The sequence below is a fragment of the Hyperoodon ampullatus genome (genome assembly GCF_949752795.1).
Source record: "Hyperoodon ampullatus genome assembly, chromosome: 9".
Taxonomy (NCBI): Eukaryota; Metazoa; Chordata; class Mammalia; order Artiodactyla; family Ziphiidae; genus Hyperoodon; species Hyperoodon ampullatus.
Window position 1 is genome coordinate 53,985,124 of NC_136922.1, and position 18,696 is coordinate 54,003,819.

The window sequence follows — 18,696 nt, forward strand, 5'->3', positions numbered from 1 at the left end:
ATATGCCCTAATGGAACTGTATCAATACATAATCAATGTGGCAGTTTTAAAACATGGCCCCAGCATTCTTGACACTCCTTCCATCTAGAACTGGGGTCTATGTCCCTTCCTCTTGACTCTGGGTGAGGGTTTGTGACTGCTTTGGCTGACAGAGTCACTGTATGAATTCTGAAGCTAAGTTAAGAGAAACCATGCAGCTTCTGTCTGGTCCTCTTAGGACACCCACTCTTCAAACACAACACCATCCCATGAGGAAACTCAAACTAGCCCACACGGAGGAAACTCACGTAAGGCCTCAAGACTACAAAGAGAGAGATATTTGGCTAGTCCCCAACTGCTCCAGCTTCTGATTGCTTCTGCTCCAGCCACCATCTGTCTTCAACCATGTATCTGCAACCATGTGAGAGACCCCCAAGTCCATAACTGCCTGGCCCATCCCTTACTGAATTCTTGGCCCTAAAACTATGACAAATAATTTTAAAATATGACTGTTGTTGATTTAACCCAGAGTTTTAAGGTGGTTACGTAATGAGAGATAACTGCAAAAGCCAGTAAGTAATCCCATACTGACAATAGGTTAAAACGTTCTCAAAACATTTAATTAAGACTATTAGACTACAGATATGAACCACTGCCTCCAGAAAAGTCTTCGTAAAAACTATTACAATTGGGAAACATTTATAGCTAGGATGGATATGCCTAAAAGTAATCTTATGTTAATAGGAAAGTAAACTATTACACATCATAGAAATTGGAAACAAAGCATTTCTATTCCTATAATAATGTCTCAGATCAACAGCTGATTAACAAATGTGGTCAGCAATGACCTCCTTCTCTTGATATCACATATCATAATACCATTTGGTATTACAGCAGCTTTGCAAATATTATCCATTTCCTTCAACATCTACCCCCGCAGATGCACATTACTGTCAGCCACATCCCCTCCCTTTCATTTAAGAATCATGCAGATCATATCTTCAAATTCCCTTTTTTCTCCTCTACAACATTTATTTAAATCTTCCTCTCCTTCCTTTCCTTTCTTCTTTCTTATCTTCGAGAAAATCTTTTCATCCACATTTTCAAGGCACTGTCTCTTCCACCCATCCACTCTTGCCTCCCAATACCTTGATCTGTCAAATATGCTTTCTTATATCTTTGGTGTCCTTTACCTTCCAAACATCCTGGCCTTCACTATTTAAAACAATATTTATGACACATTATAAAATTTATAAATCTTGACTTAAAAAATACCCTTAAGGTGACATCTAATCCTGTGTACTCAGCCAATTCTCAAACAGATTGTCTATACTCAATGTTTTCATTTTTTCACCGCGCACTTACTCTTTAAACCCATTGTAACCTGACTTTAAATATCCAACCCTACTGGAACTATTCTCTCAGAAGTTACCACCTGTGGCCTTTTTTCAGCACCATCCTCCACCGACTTCACTGTACTCTTTGGTGCAGTTGATAAAGCTTTCCTTTTTGAAATTCTTCTGCTTTTGACTTTAAAAAAAAGTGTTCTCTGCCTCCCCTTGAATTCTAGATATTCTTTCTCTGTTCTCTCCTCCAAAGCACTGTCTACTGTCCAAATAAGAAACATTTCCCCCTTTCTTGTATTTACACCAACATTTCTGATTAACTAAACCAGGAAGCCCAAATCTCTTGCTCCAGCATAATTGCAACATGCACACAGGTGTACTTCAAACTCTCTTACTGATTTGCTCAATCTGATGTTTGAATATTAACCTATACAGGAATTTAATGCTTTACACAAAGCAAGGACTTCTCATATAAGAAAATGCTTTCTATAAAGGAGGTCAAAGTAATGAGTATTAGAAATCTCCTTGATGCAGTGGGAAGAGTGATCCTTAATTTGACAAATTCAGGCCTGAGAACTCTGATTTTAATACTCTTATCATTAAGCACAAACAGGTTGCTATTCTCTCCACCTAAATGCTCTGAGCCCTATATCTGCATGTCTTGTGCCTTGACTAACTTCACTCAACGCACAAGTATCAGGATCCTTGAGAGAAACTCCCCCAGTACGCCATATGTAAAGTGGCATTCCTTATGCAACACTCATGAGATACATTATATATTTATTTGCTCATTGTCTATCTTCCCTCACAGGAATATAGGTTCCACAAGAGCAGGGACTTTGTTTTGTGCAATGCTGTCTCCCCAGAACATGGAAGAGTATTGAACCCACAGTAACCACATAATAAATATTTGCTGAAAAATGAGTAACAATGAGAAAGTGAATGATTTAATGAAAATCTTCTCATTTTCCATTTACAGAAAGTTTGTAACACTATAAAGTGAATGTAAGAATCCTCAAGGTAAAAAAATATTTTTTTCACCATGTGAGCCTATTCAAATCTGTAGGCAACAGCCAGCTAATCTTCAAATAAATGTTTCTTTGTAGAAAGTAATGTAATTACCTATTCTGTAGTGAAATATCCCTCTGTCTTTGTTTTCTTCTCAAGACAAATGACCTTACTGAAGTTTGCTACAAAAATTTCGATAGCTTATTGGCACAGAACTTTCTTTATTATTTATTATTATTATTATTTATTTATTATTTCTAATGTCTCCATATATGAATCACTCAATTTTTATTTCTCTAACATCTTCATTTTCACTGGCTCTGCATCATTTTTCTTCCTCATGGATGTCTGTTTTTCATAGAACACTTGACCTGGGAAGACCCTAAGATAGCATTAGTCCAGGGGTTTCGAACCTTTCTTTCAGCAGCGAGATCTATCTCACACACAAAATCTTAATGAAAGGGCTTCCCTGGTGGCGCAGTGGTTGGGAGTCCGCCTGCCGATGCAGGGGACGCGGGTTCGTGCCCCGGTCTGGGAGGATCCCACGTGCCGCGGAGCGGCTGGGCCCGGGAGCCATGGCTGCTGAGCCTGTGTCCGGAGCCTGTGCTCCACAACAGGAGAGGCCACAGAGGTGAGAGGCCCGCGTACCGCAAAAAAAAAAAACAAAAAACTTAATGAAAGCAGAGCCAGGAGTGGAGGGGTCAGAGCTGGCCTCCCTTGAGGCTACACTCACCTTGACTCCAGCATCCCTAAGACACTGAGGAGGATCCTTTGAAAAGCATGGATAGTCTAAATTTCCCTAATTAAACCGAGATGCATGTTCTGTGTCGACCCTTCCATTTCTCCAGAAGGAAACCCTTCTCATCCTCTGGGCTAAAAGCATTAGCTGCAAAAGTACAGGATGTGTGCCACATACTATACAGGCAGTGGAGGCACACGCTGAGGGAGCGCAGAAAGGAAGGGCACTGGCCTCAAGATTCCTCACCCACCAGCTAACCAGACCTGAGCTGATCCATAACCTCCCTCGAGGGAGTGATTATTTTTCTCCTTTTTAATCCTCACTTCTCTGCTGCCTGCCCTTACCCTGACCTTTGTGTAACTGTCCTGATTCTCTCCTGGTTTACCTCCCTACCCCCACCCCACCCCCACACACCATGAGCATCCCTAAAGCCTAGGCAGTGCTCCTCTGCTCCTCCCCCACTGTCTCATTATTTAAGAACCAGTACAGTTTAGGTCCCAACGTTGTCTGGTTTGGGTCAACAATCCCTTGATCCTCATTTTCCTCCTAATTCTGTTCAGTAAGAGTTGTGTACTGGACGTCTCCACCTGGGGTCACCTGCTGTCATATAAAGTCCAGTCCATGAGCTCTCTTCTTCCTCTCCCTCCACTGGCACTCCTTTTCTTTTTTTTTTTTTTTTGATAATTATGCCATCACTTCCATTAATCTTTTTATTTTATTTTATTTTTTAATTAATTTTATGGCTATGTTGGGTCTTCATTGCTGCGCGCAGGCTTTCTCTAGTTGCCGTGAGCGGGGCTACTCTTCGTTGCAGAGCACGGGCTTCTCATTGCAGTGGCTTCTCTTGTTGCAGAGCACGGGCTCTAGGCACAGGGGCTCAGTAGTTGTGTCTCGTGGGCTCTAGAGCACAGGCTCAGTAGTTGTGTCTCGTGGGCTCTAGAGCGCAGGCTCAGTAAGTTGTGGTTCATGGGCTCTAGAGCGCAGGCTCAGTAGTTGTGTCTCGTGGGCTCTAGAGCGCAGGCTCAGTAGTTGTGGCGCACGGGCTCAGTAGTTGTGGCTCATGGGCTCTAGAGCACAGGCTCAGTAGCTGTGTCTCATGGGCTCTAGAGCACAGGCTCAGTAGTTGTGGCACACGGGCTCAGTAGTTGTGGCTCAGGGGCTCTAGAGTGCAGGCTCAGTAGTTGTGGCACACGGGCTTAGTTGCTCCGCAGCATGTGGGATCTTCCCGGACCAGGGATCAAACCCATGTCCCCTGCACTGGCAGGCAGATTCTCAACCACTGCACCACCAGGGAAGTCCCAGTGGCACTCCTTTTCAATGTCCCCATTATTTTCCATGACTTCATGGAGCACTTAGTTCCCCAAGCTTGAAACTCTGAAGTTATCTTTGACTCCTTTCTCTTCCAAATCATTTATGTACAAGATGTATTAAAACAGTTTTGCAACAACATCCTCCTGACCTGACTGTCTGGAAGCTGTTCTAATGTAGCACAGCTAACAGTACATTTGAGGTGAGCAGGGACCGTGTCTGTTGGTTTTCCACTGCCTGTAGGCACAGAGCCTGGCATGGAATAGATGCCTAAAAATTCTTGTTGAAAGTATAACTGAATGGGATAAAATTTGCTGTAGCATAAAAACCGTAAGCAAATTACCTAGTACTGTAATAGGGTAATGTGTTAGTACACTTGGGAACATTAATAAGATATTATAGCATAATTAAAATAATATTTTCAAGCATACATTAATGGCTTGGAAATTGCTCCCTATTAAATGTGAAAATAAAGAGAAGCTGAATACAAAACCCATAAATCTATTATTAACCCAATGGTGAAAATCTAGAAAAGAAAATACAAAAATATTTAACACTGATTATCTCTAAATGGTGGTTTTAATTTCTTTTCATACAGCTTTAAAATTTTTCTAGCTGCCTTATTTTTTATAAGCTTAAGACTCTGAAAAAGATTTGCCACCATGGAAATAACCAGGACTATTGATGAGACTTGAAAGAAACGTGTACAAATTAAAAGAGGCATTTATTTCAGAGTGGGTGGTATTATAGTCCACCTCCCCGACTTTTTCTAAAATCAGCTTTAAAAAACATTGCTTAATATTTTCAGTATCCTTCACTCCAACATGTATTGCTTAGTTCTCTCCTTCTGTCAGCCTTTATATAGTTGAGTTTATCATTATATCATATTACATTAATTTTGCTGAAATGCCACTTTAACCTTATTATTCTTTTGTTAAAAATTGTACTGTCTCCTTATTACTTATAGACGAAATAAAATTAAAAGTCCTCAATCTATCAAAGTCCAAACTTCAACATCCAACCTCACCTTCCACGCATACAGGACAGACTCCTACTGTGCCTACTCCACTCCTGGACCCTTGCCTGATGTTCCCCATATCCCTTACTCCACTTCAAATCTTATACTTCCTTCCATGCTTAACAAAAATGTTCTTAGAAATTTCCTTTGAACACCCACAGCCCTTATGCATAATCCTGTAATATGCATTTTTAGAATTAAAAAAGGTTAGAGCTGCAAGACACTACTGAAATCATTTAGTTCAATTCCTCCCTTTACAGATGCAGAAACTACAATCCAATTAGAAAAAGTGGCTTGTTCAGGGAAAAAAAAAACCAATCTAGGATTAGAATTCAATATTGAACTCTTAAGAGTTTAGTATTTTAACTAATACAGGATCTACTACATTACTGGATCTCCCATCTGCTGATCAATTGCTCAGCAGTTTTTCATGACTCCATTCCTAATGGTATGTCTTGCCTGCCTATCTTGATTGCCCTCATTTGCTCCAGGGCAGGTACCCTGGCACAGAATTCCTTTCCAACTCCGTTGTGCCTAGTGTTGCAGAGGGAGTGCTGAAGAAGTATGGCGGACATCACCTCAAGCAACCCAATGATGGAAGTGAAGATACAAATCTGTGACAGCAATATTCCATCTTAACAATGTGGCTGCTACATCCATTGGATGGTAATGACCACCAAAGGAGGTGGTGTCAACTTTCTTTTACATTCTATATGGCCGTTCTAGCCAATCATGAAACCTCAGGGTTATGGTTCCCATTAAGATCCTGGAAAGAGAGCCGGGATGGGGAAACAAGGACTGGAACTGGGTCTACAGGTTACGTCTCGGCAGTCAGTTCAATTGTAAAACACAGAGGCTTAAGGAAGGATCTGACTCAAAAGCCAGGTTAAGTAGTAGATTTCAAAGTTGCCAGAGGCTCTTTTCACACACACACAAATACACACACACACTCTCTTTTAAATTCTGAATGATATATACATGGAAGAGAAACATTCTAACAACTGTACCAATCAAATAATGTACAATATGTTAACAAATAACTGGTTGATGAAATTCCATTGCAAACCAGAAGACCAGGAGACAAGGAAAAGTGAGCCTCTTGGGGTTAATCAACATTCAAAGGCAGGGAGAACTAGAACAGGCCCCCAGAACACAATCACGCCAGCCCTTCTGTCGTGGCTGCTGTACTCTGGGGCCATGAGCCATACAAACCCAGAAGCATCTGCCAAAGGTTTCAGACAGCTGTGCAAGCACTCTCTGCCATTTGTCCAGCTGTTCTGAAGTGGCAGAAGAATGTTCCCAGGGTTCCATCAAGTAGAAAGTAGAGTTCTTTTTCAATTCAGAATATGATTAGAATACGAATTTTCTTATTAGTTCTGATTTTGTCACTCTGAATATATATATTTACCTGGGTGAATACATCTACTGCTTATTTTCGCAGCTAACAAAGGTGAATAGAAAACACCATGACACATTAAAAAATAAGTAACGCTGAAGAAATGATATAAATCACTCTTTTACTGTAATAGCAGAGTTACTGCTTAGAGAAGTAGGTGCCTGTTCACCTGGCAATTCAAAATGTCTTGAATATAATTTGTCAAAATTCTATCACTTTCCTTCCTTTCTTGTATATGAGCATCACAATTTCAAGGAAAATGATTTAATGGTGAGATCTCAGACTGCAGTATAGCCAGCTCACCTTACATAGAGCAACACAGTTACTATGTTGTGGAAGTGAATGCACTGGACTTGTTAAGAATGTGAACTGCTCCTTCCCACCAAAGGAAGGAAAAATAAAAAATAAGAAAAAGAAAACCTTCAAAAGAAAAATATAAAGGCTCTAGTGACCGATCTTTGTTGCTTTCCACATAAAGACTCAGTGTGTGGGAGTTAATTATATGTTATCTTGGGTAACAAGCTTGAATTCTGTGCTTCAAAGTTATTAACCAACCACCTTTCTATATACAGTTCACAGGCAAATGAATGGACTTAATCCATGTACTAAAACACAAAACAAAATGAACAATTCCATGTTTCATGACTTTTCAAAGTTGATTATCTCCTTGGCAATGCTTTACGAGAGGCCAGATACACAACTGCTGCTTTAGAAAAGAGTCTCTGGCAGTTTACATGAGAAGCCCGTGAAAGTGGATTTAATCACATTTAAAAGTCATTCCTCTTCAGACCAGGCATAAAAGGTCACCAAGAAAAAGCATTATTTCCCAGTGATTCAACCACATTGGGTTAGTAAAATTTCTTCTTCCAATGATCGCACAACTCCTGAGAGAATCTGCTTGTTTAATGTGTCATATGGCTAACATTTGCAAATTTAAACAATCCAGGGGAGGAAATAAAATATTTAAGATGATAACATTTACTGTCAAAAGAAGTTTGCAGATTTCTCTCTCTCTCTTTTTTTTTTGGTCATGTCTAATTCTTCAGGGTAAAACATAACATTATTTAATTCTAAAGCAGCAATTTTATATAGATGAGGATCTTTATCTCCTAATTACCAAAGGACATTTTACTTGTAAAAATCATTACACGTGTAAAAAAACTACAGTAAATGAAGGAGTTATTACCATAAATCATGATGCTTATCCGCATTTAAGAGTCTCTGTGGTCTAATAAGAGCAAACAGTAGCTTGGTGTATCAGTATTCCCATAGAAAATTTACAATGATGTATTTCTTTGATTTATTAAAAGCCTAGTCATGGCTCAAAGGTCTCTGAATACCCATAAAATTAGGAAATAATTGTCATAAAATTAAGAAATAATAACAAAATCTCCATACAAGAAGCAATTCAACAAGATAGTACCTATTGGAAATGACTTACATTATAAAAATAATATTGAAAATTAAAACTTTGACTAAGCCATATCAATAAACTATGTTTTCATGAAACAAAATTTTTGGTACAACTGCTGTAGAATATACCTCATTTATATAACCATTTCTTTTTCTTTTAAATTTACCCTGATATAATGTGTATGTAGGGATATTTCTTTCTATATAATTTCCCTTTGAAGTTTTCTGATTTCAAATATAGTAAATTAATGATTTTAGCATAAAAAATAGGTAATTTCACAAGGTTAATAAGTATTGTTCAATAGCTATCAGAGAGTGAATAGTTAAGTGGAATCTAAAGTTTAGGAAATTATTATCAGAATATAATTAAGTGGTATTATTATTATTATATTTGAGGTTTAAATAAATTAAAAGGCTAAATATTTAAAGATATGTTTTGGCATAAAGATCTATATGATGCAAAGTATAGCCCATTAAAATTCCCTCTCATGTTTTTCACAATATGTGAACAAGTTTATTGTATTTTGGGGAAAATAACTGTGGAAAGTTACTTAAAATAGCTGAATGAAAATAAAGGCTTGATTAGAAAAAAGGAAAAGAGAAATATGTTTATGTTAAATTTATGCTAAGGGCCATGAAATATGAATAAAGAGATATTATTTTTTCTTGGCTAGGAAAGCTCATTTTATATCATTTCTTAGTAATATAATCTATAGGCTCAATACAATCTCAATGAAATCAGTAAGCGACTTTCTTGACAACAGAGAGAAGGAAGTGTTTCATGAGTTTAGATGGAGGGAACGAAGTGTAAGAATGGTCAACAGACTTATGAAAATTAAACTGTATTCAATTCAGGACTTTCAATTCTAATAATTTTTCTTAACTAATAGGATAACTGTGCAAAGAATATTTCTGACAGCGCTTTATAGTAGTTAAAGACTATAAACAAGCCATCAATATCGGGCTGATTAAGCAAATAATTCTCATCCATATGATGAAATACTCATCACTAAGAATGATGATAAGTTTCTGGATTTATTTTCCAATGAAAGGTGTTAACTACCTATTGTTAAGTGAAAAAAGAAAGTTACAAAATAGTATACAAGATACAATTTAATTTTTTTAACATGTGTTGAAATGGAAGATATATACCAAAATACTAAATGTAATTTTCTCTGGGTAGTAGGACAAAGGGGTTTTTCAACTTTTATACTTTTTGACATTGTGGGAATTTTCCATTATAAGCCTGCATTATTATAATCATAAGACATTATTTTAACACTCCGTGTGGAAATTTATGGATGATAATAATAATTAAGTAAAACTGAAAGGAAGTGGATACAGACAGCCTCTGGGAGAAGAAACTAATAAGATAAGACTTTGAAGAAAGTTTCTATAATATTAGGGACTCCGCTGTTTGTCCACCCACTGTGAATACACAGGGATGCCTGGGGTATAGGATACTGCATGGAGGAATCACATGTGCTTTGATTTTCTAGTTTTCATTTTCCTTTTCTTATCATTTAATGCTGACATCAAGGTGAACACAGCAGTGATGGAGTCTCAATTCATATCACTATACCCTCCTGTGGTCCTTATACTTAATATGAAAGCTACATTTTAAGGGTATACTTGCATAATCCAATAAGTGCACGTCTTCACAAGGTCCATTCTAAAATGTGCCCCAGTGATTTCACATGGGAGATTTATTTTTAAAAAGTATGATAATGTGGTTAACTGCTACAATGTATATAGTCTGACTCCTTTTAACAAAAAAAAAATTAATTTGTCTAGCTCATGATAAGTTTATATGAATATTAGCTAATGTGGAAGTTCCACTGAATGAAAATATCTGGTATAAAAATGATTTGATTAAAATAATAACAACACATCTATTGGGTATTTATTATGTGTCAGGCATAGTTCTAAAAGCACTTTATGTAATTAAGTTAATTATTCCTCAGAACAATCTATGAGGTAGGTGTTATCATTATCCCTTATTTTACCCACAGGAAAACTAAAGTTTAGAGAACTAAGTCCCTTGCTCAAAGTGACAGAGCAGGTGACAAAACCAGCTCATCTGGCTACAGAACAAATTTTATTTTTCACAGATTTACAAAAAAATTTTAATTTAAAATTTTAGAATAGTTTTAGATTTATAGAAAAGTTGTGAAGAGTAGTACCGACAGTTCCTATATACTCCTCCACCAGTTTCCCTTATTGATGAAATCTTACATTACAGGGAACCTCCATCACACCTAAGGAGCACACACTGCTATGCTGATATTAACTAAACTGCACACTTCACTTGTATTTAACTAATTTTTCCCTAATGTTCTTCTTCTGTCTCAGGATTCCACGGAGGATACCACATTACATTACACTGTCATGTCTCCCTAGCCTCCTCTGGGCTGTGACAGTTTTTCAGACTTTCCCTGTTTTTCATGACCTTGACAGTTTTGAAAAGTACTAGTCAGGTATTTTGTAAATGTCCCTCAGCTTGGGTTTGTGTGATGTGGCTTTCCAGATTAGGCTGGGGTTATGGTTTTCGGAGGAAGACTACAGAGGGGAAGTGCCATTCTCAATACATTATACAAAGGGTACATACTACCAATGTGACTTATCTTTGATGATCTTAACCTTGAAGACCGGGCTGAGGTACCATTTGCCTGGTTTCTCCATTTTGAAGTTACTATCCTCCCTTCCCTTCTTTCCATGCTCTACTTTTTAGAAAAAAAGTTACCAATCAAAGCCCACATTTAAGTGGGTAGGAGTGGGAGGGAACAAGATACACCTACTTGAAGGGGGGATATCTATATAAATTATTTGGAATTTTTGTCAGAGCCTTTGTTTTTAACCCACTGTTCTATATTGCCTCTGACATCCTATCCTTTCTTACCATTTTGGCATATTATTCATGTGCAGTAGTTTAAAAACACAATTCTTCACTAATTTCCTGCTTTTGCAAAGATCCAAAAATATGTTAGAATTAAATGTGACAACCAATAAATTTGTTTGAAATTATTTTCCACTACCACTGTAGGATCTGTCACTGAGGGATGCATTCAAGACCAATTTTTTTCAGAAGTATTCTGTAAAGAACTTACCAGAAATATTCGTTCAAGTTGATCCTGAATGTCTTTCATTCCTGGAAAAGCAGCAACTCCTTGGATCATTTCAACAAAGATGCAGCCGACTCCCCTAAAGAGAGAAGAAAGAATTGTTACTAAAACATCAATATACTCTGCTAAGAATACTAAATCTGGAATTAGAACATCTACTCCTACAAAGGAGAAACAATGAATAAATAATATTCTAAATAAGTATAAAGGGCTGTGCCACATGTACCTAGATCCCTTAACTTTCTTTTCCCTTCTCTGTCTACTGCCCAGAAAGGACTCCAAGTAGATGCAACTACATAGGCTCAGAAAATGGTGCAAACCAATAAAATATAAGCCTCACTGACTACCTTACTCACAGGATATGGCCAAGAAACTCCTTAGCTTGATACAGAAAGCCTCCACAGTCCTGTTCTAACATCCTTTTCCAACTCTATTTCACAAATTCACAATGTATTATCCGCTATAGCTGTCCAGGGCTCAAAGCTCTCTCTGCATCAAAATCATTTGGGGAACTTTTAAAAAATGCAAATGATCTGAACACAAACCCCAGAGACTCTGTTTCAGTCAGTTAGAGGCAACGCATTGACTCGGGCTGCTCCGGTGATTTAGGTCAGCTACACTGAGATTCTCTGAGCCAGACTGATCTGTCCACAGGCCAAGCATAAACCTATACAACTTGGCTCAAGTTACTCTAGTACCTAGAACTCACTTTTTCTTCATTTGTTTGCTCTTGACATGTAAATCCAACCCAACCTATATAATCTAATTTAAATGTAATCTCTTCTACAAAGCCTTCCATGAACATTCTGCCAGACAGGACAGCTCCCTTTATGAGTTTATTTGTTAAGCGCTTATTCATTATCAGTCATCTACTATGGTCAAATTTTTCTGCCAGGCTCACAGTTCCTATCTGGTAAGGCAGTCGAGCATATCAGGAGACCTTGCCTCCCAGACCACAGAACTCAACAGGAACACTGAATCCACAGTACAGGCAGACAGTCAATCAGATACTTCTACTGAAAGTTTGGAGATAAAGTCACCTGGGAACAGGATGGAAAGAAACTAGCATATGTTGATGAAATAAGTCACATTAAAGGCAGAGAACTTGCAAGAATGGCCACCTTCCTGCAGATGAAGTTCCCTGAATTGACGTGGTTCCCACCTTCTTAAGGCCTGGATATTCTGATAAACCAGTGTTTTTGCTAGATCTCTCTAACTTCTAGCAATTCTCTAGTTTTTTTTTTTAATGGCTCTACCTTTAATGGGTTTATGTTTCCTGAAAGTATACTAATAAAATCATAAACATATTGGGACACTTTTTCAATTGCTGCACTCGTATTCAATATAGAGTGAGCAGTCCCTTGTGTATTTATTTCAGATCCTCTAGAGGTTAAAGACAATGCCTTACTTCTCTATACATGCCCCAGTTGTATGTAAACAATACTTTGAATTAAAGAAGTAATCCATTAGCAGAAATCTCTTCTCTATTACACCCCATAATTTTTATCCAAATTAAACACCAATAGTATATACAGTGAAAATGACTGAAAACAAATGGTACTTTATATCATAAAAAATCCATTTAATAATAAAGAATTAATTTCGAAATCAGTATTCTAGGCAGATGAGTTTTTATTTTTATTTATTTTAACATCTTTATTGGAGTATAATTGCTTTACAAAGTTGTGTTAGTTTCTGCTGTATAACAAAGTGAATCAGCTATACATATACATATATCCCGATATACCCTCCCTCTTTGGTCTCCCTCCCACCCTCCCTACCCCACCCATCCAGGTGGTCACAAAGCACTGAGCTGATCTCCTTGTGCTATGTGGCCACTTCCCACTAGCTATCTATTTTACACTTGGCAGTGTATATATGTCCATGCCACTCTCTCACTTCGTCCCAGCTTACCCTTCCCCTTCCCCGTGTCCTCAAGTCGATTCTCTATGTCTGCGTCGTTATTCCTGTCCTGCCCCTAGGTTCTTGAGAACCATTTTTTTTTTTAGATTCCATATATATGTGTTAGCATATGGTATTTGCTTTTCTCTTTCTGACTTACTTAATTCTGTATGACAGTCTCAAGGTCCATCTACCTCACTACAAATAACTCAATTTCGTTTCTTTTTATGGCTGAGTAATATTCCATTGTATATACGGGCCACATTTTCTTTATCCATTCATCTGCCGATGGCCTATTAGGTTGCTTCCATGTCCTGGCTATTGTAAATAGAGCGGCAGTAAACACTGTGGTACATGACTCACTTTGAAATACAATTTTCTCAGGGTATATGCCCAGTAGTGGGATTGCTGGGTCATATGGTAGTTCTATTTTTAGTTTTTGAAGGAACCTCCATACTGTTCTCCAAAGTGGCTGTATCAATTTACATTCCCACAAACAGTGCAAGAGGGTTCCTTCTTCTCCACACCCTCTCCAGCATTGTTTGTAGATTTTTTGAAGTTGGCCATTCTGACCAGTGTGAGGTGATACCTCATTGTAGTTTTGATTTGCATTTCTCTAATGATTAGTGATGTTGAGCATCTTTTCATGTGTTTGTTGGCAATCTGTATATCTTCTTTGGAGAAATGCCTATTTAGGTCTTCTGCCCATTTTTGGAGTGGGTTGTTTGATTTTTTGATATTGAGCTGTATGAGCTGCTTGTAAATTTTGGAGATTAATCCTTTGTCAGTTGCTTCGCTTGCAAATATTTTCTCCCATTCAAAATACAAAGAGGGTTGTCTTTTCATCTTGTTTATGGTTTCCTTTGCTGTGCAAAAGCTTTTAAGTTTCATATGGTCCCATTTGTTTATTTTTTATTTTAATTCCATTTCTGTAGGAGGTGGGTCGAAAAGGATCTTGCTGTGATTTATGTCATAGAGTGTTCTGCCTATGTTTTCCTCTAAGAGTTTTAGAGTGTCTGGCCTTACATTTAGGTCTTTAATCCATTTTGAGCTTATTTTTGTGTATGATGTTAGGGAGCATTCTAATTTCATTCTTTTACATGTAGTTGTCCAGTTTTCCCAGCACCACTTATTGAAGAGGCTGTCTTTTCTCCACTGTATATTCTTGCCTCCTTTATCAAAGATAAGGTGACCATATGTGCGTGGGTTTATCTCTGGGCTTTCTATCCTGCTCCATTGATCTATCTTCCTGTTTTTGTGCCAGTACCATACTGTCCTGATTACTGTAGCTCTGTAGTATACGCTGAAGTCAGGGAACCTGATTCCTCCAGCTCTGTTTTTCTTTCTCAAGATTGCTTTGGTTATTTGGTGTCTTTTGTATTTCCATACAAATTGTGCAATTTTTGTTCTAGCTCTGTGAAAAATGCTATTGGTAGTTAGATAGGGATTGCACTGAATCTGTAGATTGCTTTGGGAAGTAGAATCATTTTCACAAAGTTGATTCTTCAAATCCAAGAACATGGTATATCTCTCAATCTGTTTGTATCATATTTAATTTCTTTCATCAGTATCTTACACTTTTCTGCATATAGGTCTTTTGTCTCCTTAGGTGGGTTTATTCCTAGGTATGTTTTTGTTGTTGTTGCAATGGTAAATGGGAGTGTTTCCTTAATTACTCTTTTCAGATTCTTCATAATTAGTGTGTAAGAGATTTCTGTGCATTAATTTTGTATCCTGCTACTTTACCAAATTCATTGATTAGCTCTAGTAGTTTTCTGGTAGCATCTTTAGGATTCTCTATGTATAGTATCATGTCATCTGCAAAGAGTGACAGTTTTAATTCTTTTCTGATTTGGATTCCATTTATTTCTTTTTCTTCTCCCATTACTGTGGCTAAAACTTCCAAAACTATGATGAACAATAGTGGTGAGAGTGGGCATCCTTGTCTTGCTCCTGAACTTAGAGGAAATGGCTTTAGGTTTTCACCTTTGAGAACGACGTTGGCTGTGGGTTTGTCATAGATGGCCTTTATTATGTTGAGGTAAGTTCCCTCTATGCCTACTTTCTGGAGAGTTTTTATTATAAATGGGTATTGAATTTTGTCAAAAGCTTTTTCTGCATCTATTGATATTATCATATGGCTTTTATTCTTCAGTTTGTTAATATGATGTATCACATTGATTGATTTGCGTATAATGAAGAATCCTTGCATTCCTGCGATAAACCCAGTTGATCGTGGTGCATGATCCTTTTAATGTGCTGTTGGATTCTGTTTGCTAGTATTTTGTTGAGGATTTTTGCATCTATGTTCATCAGTTATATTGGTCTGTAGTTTTCTTTTTTTGTGACATCTCTGCTTTTGGTATCAGGGTGATGGTGGCCTCGTAGAATGAGTTTGGGAGTGTTCTTCCGTCTGCTATATCTTGGAAGAGTTTGAGAAGGATAGCTGTTAGCTCTTCTCTAAATGTTTGATAGAATTCGCTATGAAGCCATCTAGTCCTGGGCTTTTGTTTTTTGGAAGATTTTTAATCACAGTCTCAATTTCAGTTCTTGTGATTGGTCTGTTTATATTTTCTATTTCTTCCTGGTTCAGTCTCAGAAGGTTGTGCTTTTCTAAGAATTTGTCCATTTCTTCCAGGTTGTGCATCTTATTGGCATATAGTTGCTTGTAGTAATCCCCCATGATTCTCTGTATTTCTGCAGGGTCAGTTCTTACTTTTTTTTCATTTCTAATTCTGTTAATTTGAGTCTTCTCCTTTTTTTTTTCATGATGAGTCTGGCTAATTGTTTATGAATTTTGTTTATCTTGTGAAAGAACCAGCTTTTAGTTTTGTCCATCTTTGCTATTGTTTCCTTCATTTCTTTTTCATTTATTTCTGATCTGATCTTTTATGATTTCTTTCCTTCTGCTAACTTTGGGGGTTTTATTTGCTCTTCTTTCTCTAATTGCTTTAGGTGTAAGTTTAGATTGTTTATTTGAGATGTTTCTTGTTTCTTGAGGTACGATTGTATTGCTATAAACTTCCCTCTTAGAACTGCTTTTGCTGCATCCCATAGGTTTAGGGTTGTCGTGTTTTCATTGTCATTTGTTTCTAGGTATTTTTGGATTTCCTCTTTGATTTCTTCAGTGATCTCTTGGTTATTTAGTAGCATATTGTTTAGCCTCCATGTGTTTGCATTTTTTACAGCTTTTTTCCTGTAATTGATATCTAGTCTCACAGTGTTGTGGTGGGAAAAGACACTTAATATGATTTCAATTTTCTCTAATTTTCCCAGGCTCAATTTGTGACCCAAGATATGATCTAGCCTGTAGAATGGTCCATCAGAACTTGACAAGAAAGTGTATTCTGTTGTTTTTGGATGGAATGCCCTATAAATATCAATTAAGTCTATCTTGTTTAATGCGTCATTTAGAGCTTGTGTTTCCTTATTTATTTTCATTTTGGATGATCTGTCCATTGGTGAAAGTGGGGTGTTAAAGTCCCCTACTATGATTGTGTTACTGTCGTTTTCCCCTTTTGTGGCTGTTAGCATCTGCCTTATGTATTGAGGTGCTCCTATGTTGGCGTATAAATATTTACAATTGTTATATCTTCTTCTTGGATTGATCCCTTGATTATTATGAAGTGTTCTTGTCTCTTGTAATAGTCTTTGTTTTGAAGTCTATTTTGTCTGACATGAGAATTGCTACTCCAGCTTTCTTTTGATTTCCATTTGCATGGAATATCTTTTTCCATCCCCTCACTTTCAGTCTGTATGTGTCCCAAGATCTGAAGTGGGTCTCTTGTAGACAGCATATATATGGGTCTTGTTTTTGTATCCATTCACCCAGTCTATGACTTTTGATTGGGGCATTTAATCCATGTACATTTAAGGTAATTATCAATATGCATGTTCCTATTACCATTTTCTTAATTGTTTTGGGTTTGTTTTTGGAGGTCTTTTCCTTCTCTTGTGTTTCCTACCTAGAGAAGTTACTTTAGCATTTGTTGTAAAGTTTGTTTGGTGGTGCTGAATTCTCCTAACTTTTGCTTGTCTATAAAGGTTTTAATTTCTCCGTCAAATCTAAATGAGATGCTTGCTGGGTAGAGTAATCTTGGGTGTAGGTTTTTCCCTTTCATCACTTTAAATATGTCCTGCCCCTCCCTTCTGGCTTGAAGAGTTTCTCTTGAAAGATCAGCTGTTAACCTTATGGGGATTCCCTTGCATTTATTTGTTCCTTTTCCCTGCTGCTTTTAATATTTTTTCTTTGTATTTAATTTTTGATAGTTTGATTAATATGTGTCTTGGCGTGTTTCTCCTTGGATTAATCCTGTATGGGACTCTCTGCGCTTCCTGGACTTGACTATTTCCTTTCCTATATTGGGGAAGTTTTCGACTATAATCTCTTCAAATATTATCTCAGACCCTTTGTTTTTCTCTTCTTCTTCTGGAACCCCTGTAATTCAAATGTTGGTGTGTTTAATGTTGTCCCAGTGGACTCTGAGACTGTCCTCAATTCTTTTCATTCTTTTTTCTTTATTCTGTCCTGCAGTAGTTTTTCCACTATTTTATATTTCAGGTCACTTATCCGTTCTTCTGCCTCAGTTATTCTGCTATTGATTCCTTCTAGAGAATTTTAAATTTCATTTATTGTGTTGTTCATCATTGTCTGTTTGCTCGTTAGTTTTTCTAGGTCCTTGTTAAACGTTTCTTTTATTTTCTCCATTCTATTTCCAAGATTTTGGATCTTCTTTACTATTATTACTCTGAATTCTTTTTCAGGTAGACTGCCTATTTGCTCTTCATTTGTTTGGTCTGGTGGGTTTTTACCTTGCTTCTTCATCTGCCACCTATTTCTCTGTCTTCCCATTTTGCTTAACTTACTGTGTTTGGGGGGTCTCCTTTTCACAGGCTACAGGTTTGTAGTCCCCATTGTTTTTGGTGTCTGTCCCCAGTGGGTCAGGTTGGTTCAGTGGGTTGTGTAGGCTTCCTGGTGGAGGGGATTGGTGCCTGTGTTCTGGTGGGTGTGGCTGGATCTTGTCTTTCTGGTAGGCAGGGCTAAATCTGGTGGTGTGTTTTGGGGTGTCTGTGAACTTAGTATGATTTTAGCAGCCTCTCTGCTAATGGGTGGGTCTGTGTTCCTGTCTTGCTAGTTGTTTGGCATGGGGTGTCCAGCACTGGAGCTTGCCGACCGTTGGGTGTAGCTGGGTCTTAGAGTTGAGAGGGCGATCTCTGGGAGAGCTTTCACCGATTGATGTCCTTAACTCTACTCTCCCATCTCAGAGGCTCAGGCCTGACGCCAGGCTGGAGCACCAAGACCCTGTCAGCTATACCGCTCAGAAGAAAAGGGAGAAAAAAATAAAAAAATAAAACTAAATAAAATTTTTAAATTATTAAAATTAAAAAATTTGAAAGTAATTAAAAAAAAAGAAGAGAGCAACCAAAGCAATAAGCAAATCCTCCAATGATAACAAGCGCTAAAA

The 18,696-nt window shown here is 37.5% G+C and overlaps 1 protein-coding gene across 4 annotated transcripts in view; it reads right to left on the bottom strand.

Moving 5' to 3' along the window:
- The window catches only part of CDK14 (cyclin dependent kinase 14), a gene marked incomplete at both ends in the record, with an annotated part of 523,336 nt that overhangs the window by 114,848 nt on the left and 389,792 nt on the right, over window positions 1–18,696 (bottom strand). For all 4 annotated transcript variants that reach the window (XM_079710872.1, XM_079710871.1, XM_079710873.1 and 1 more), the window contains one exon: window positions 11,315–11,408. In XM_079710872.1, the coding sequence (XP_079566998.1) occupies window positions 11,315–11,408 (94 nt within the window). The remainder of the gene's footprint in view (window positions 1–11,314; window positions 11,409–18,696) is intronic.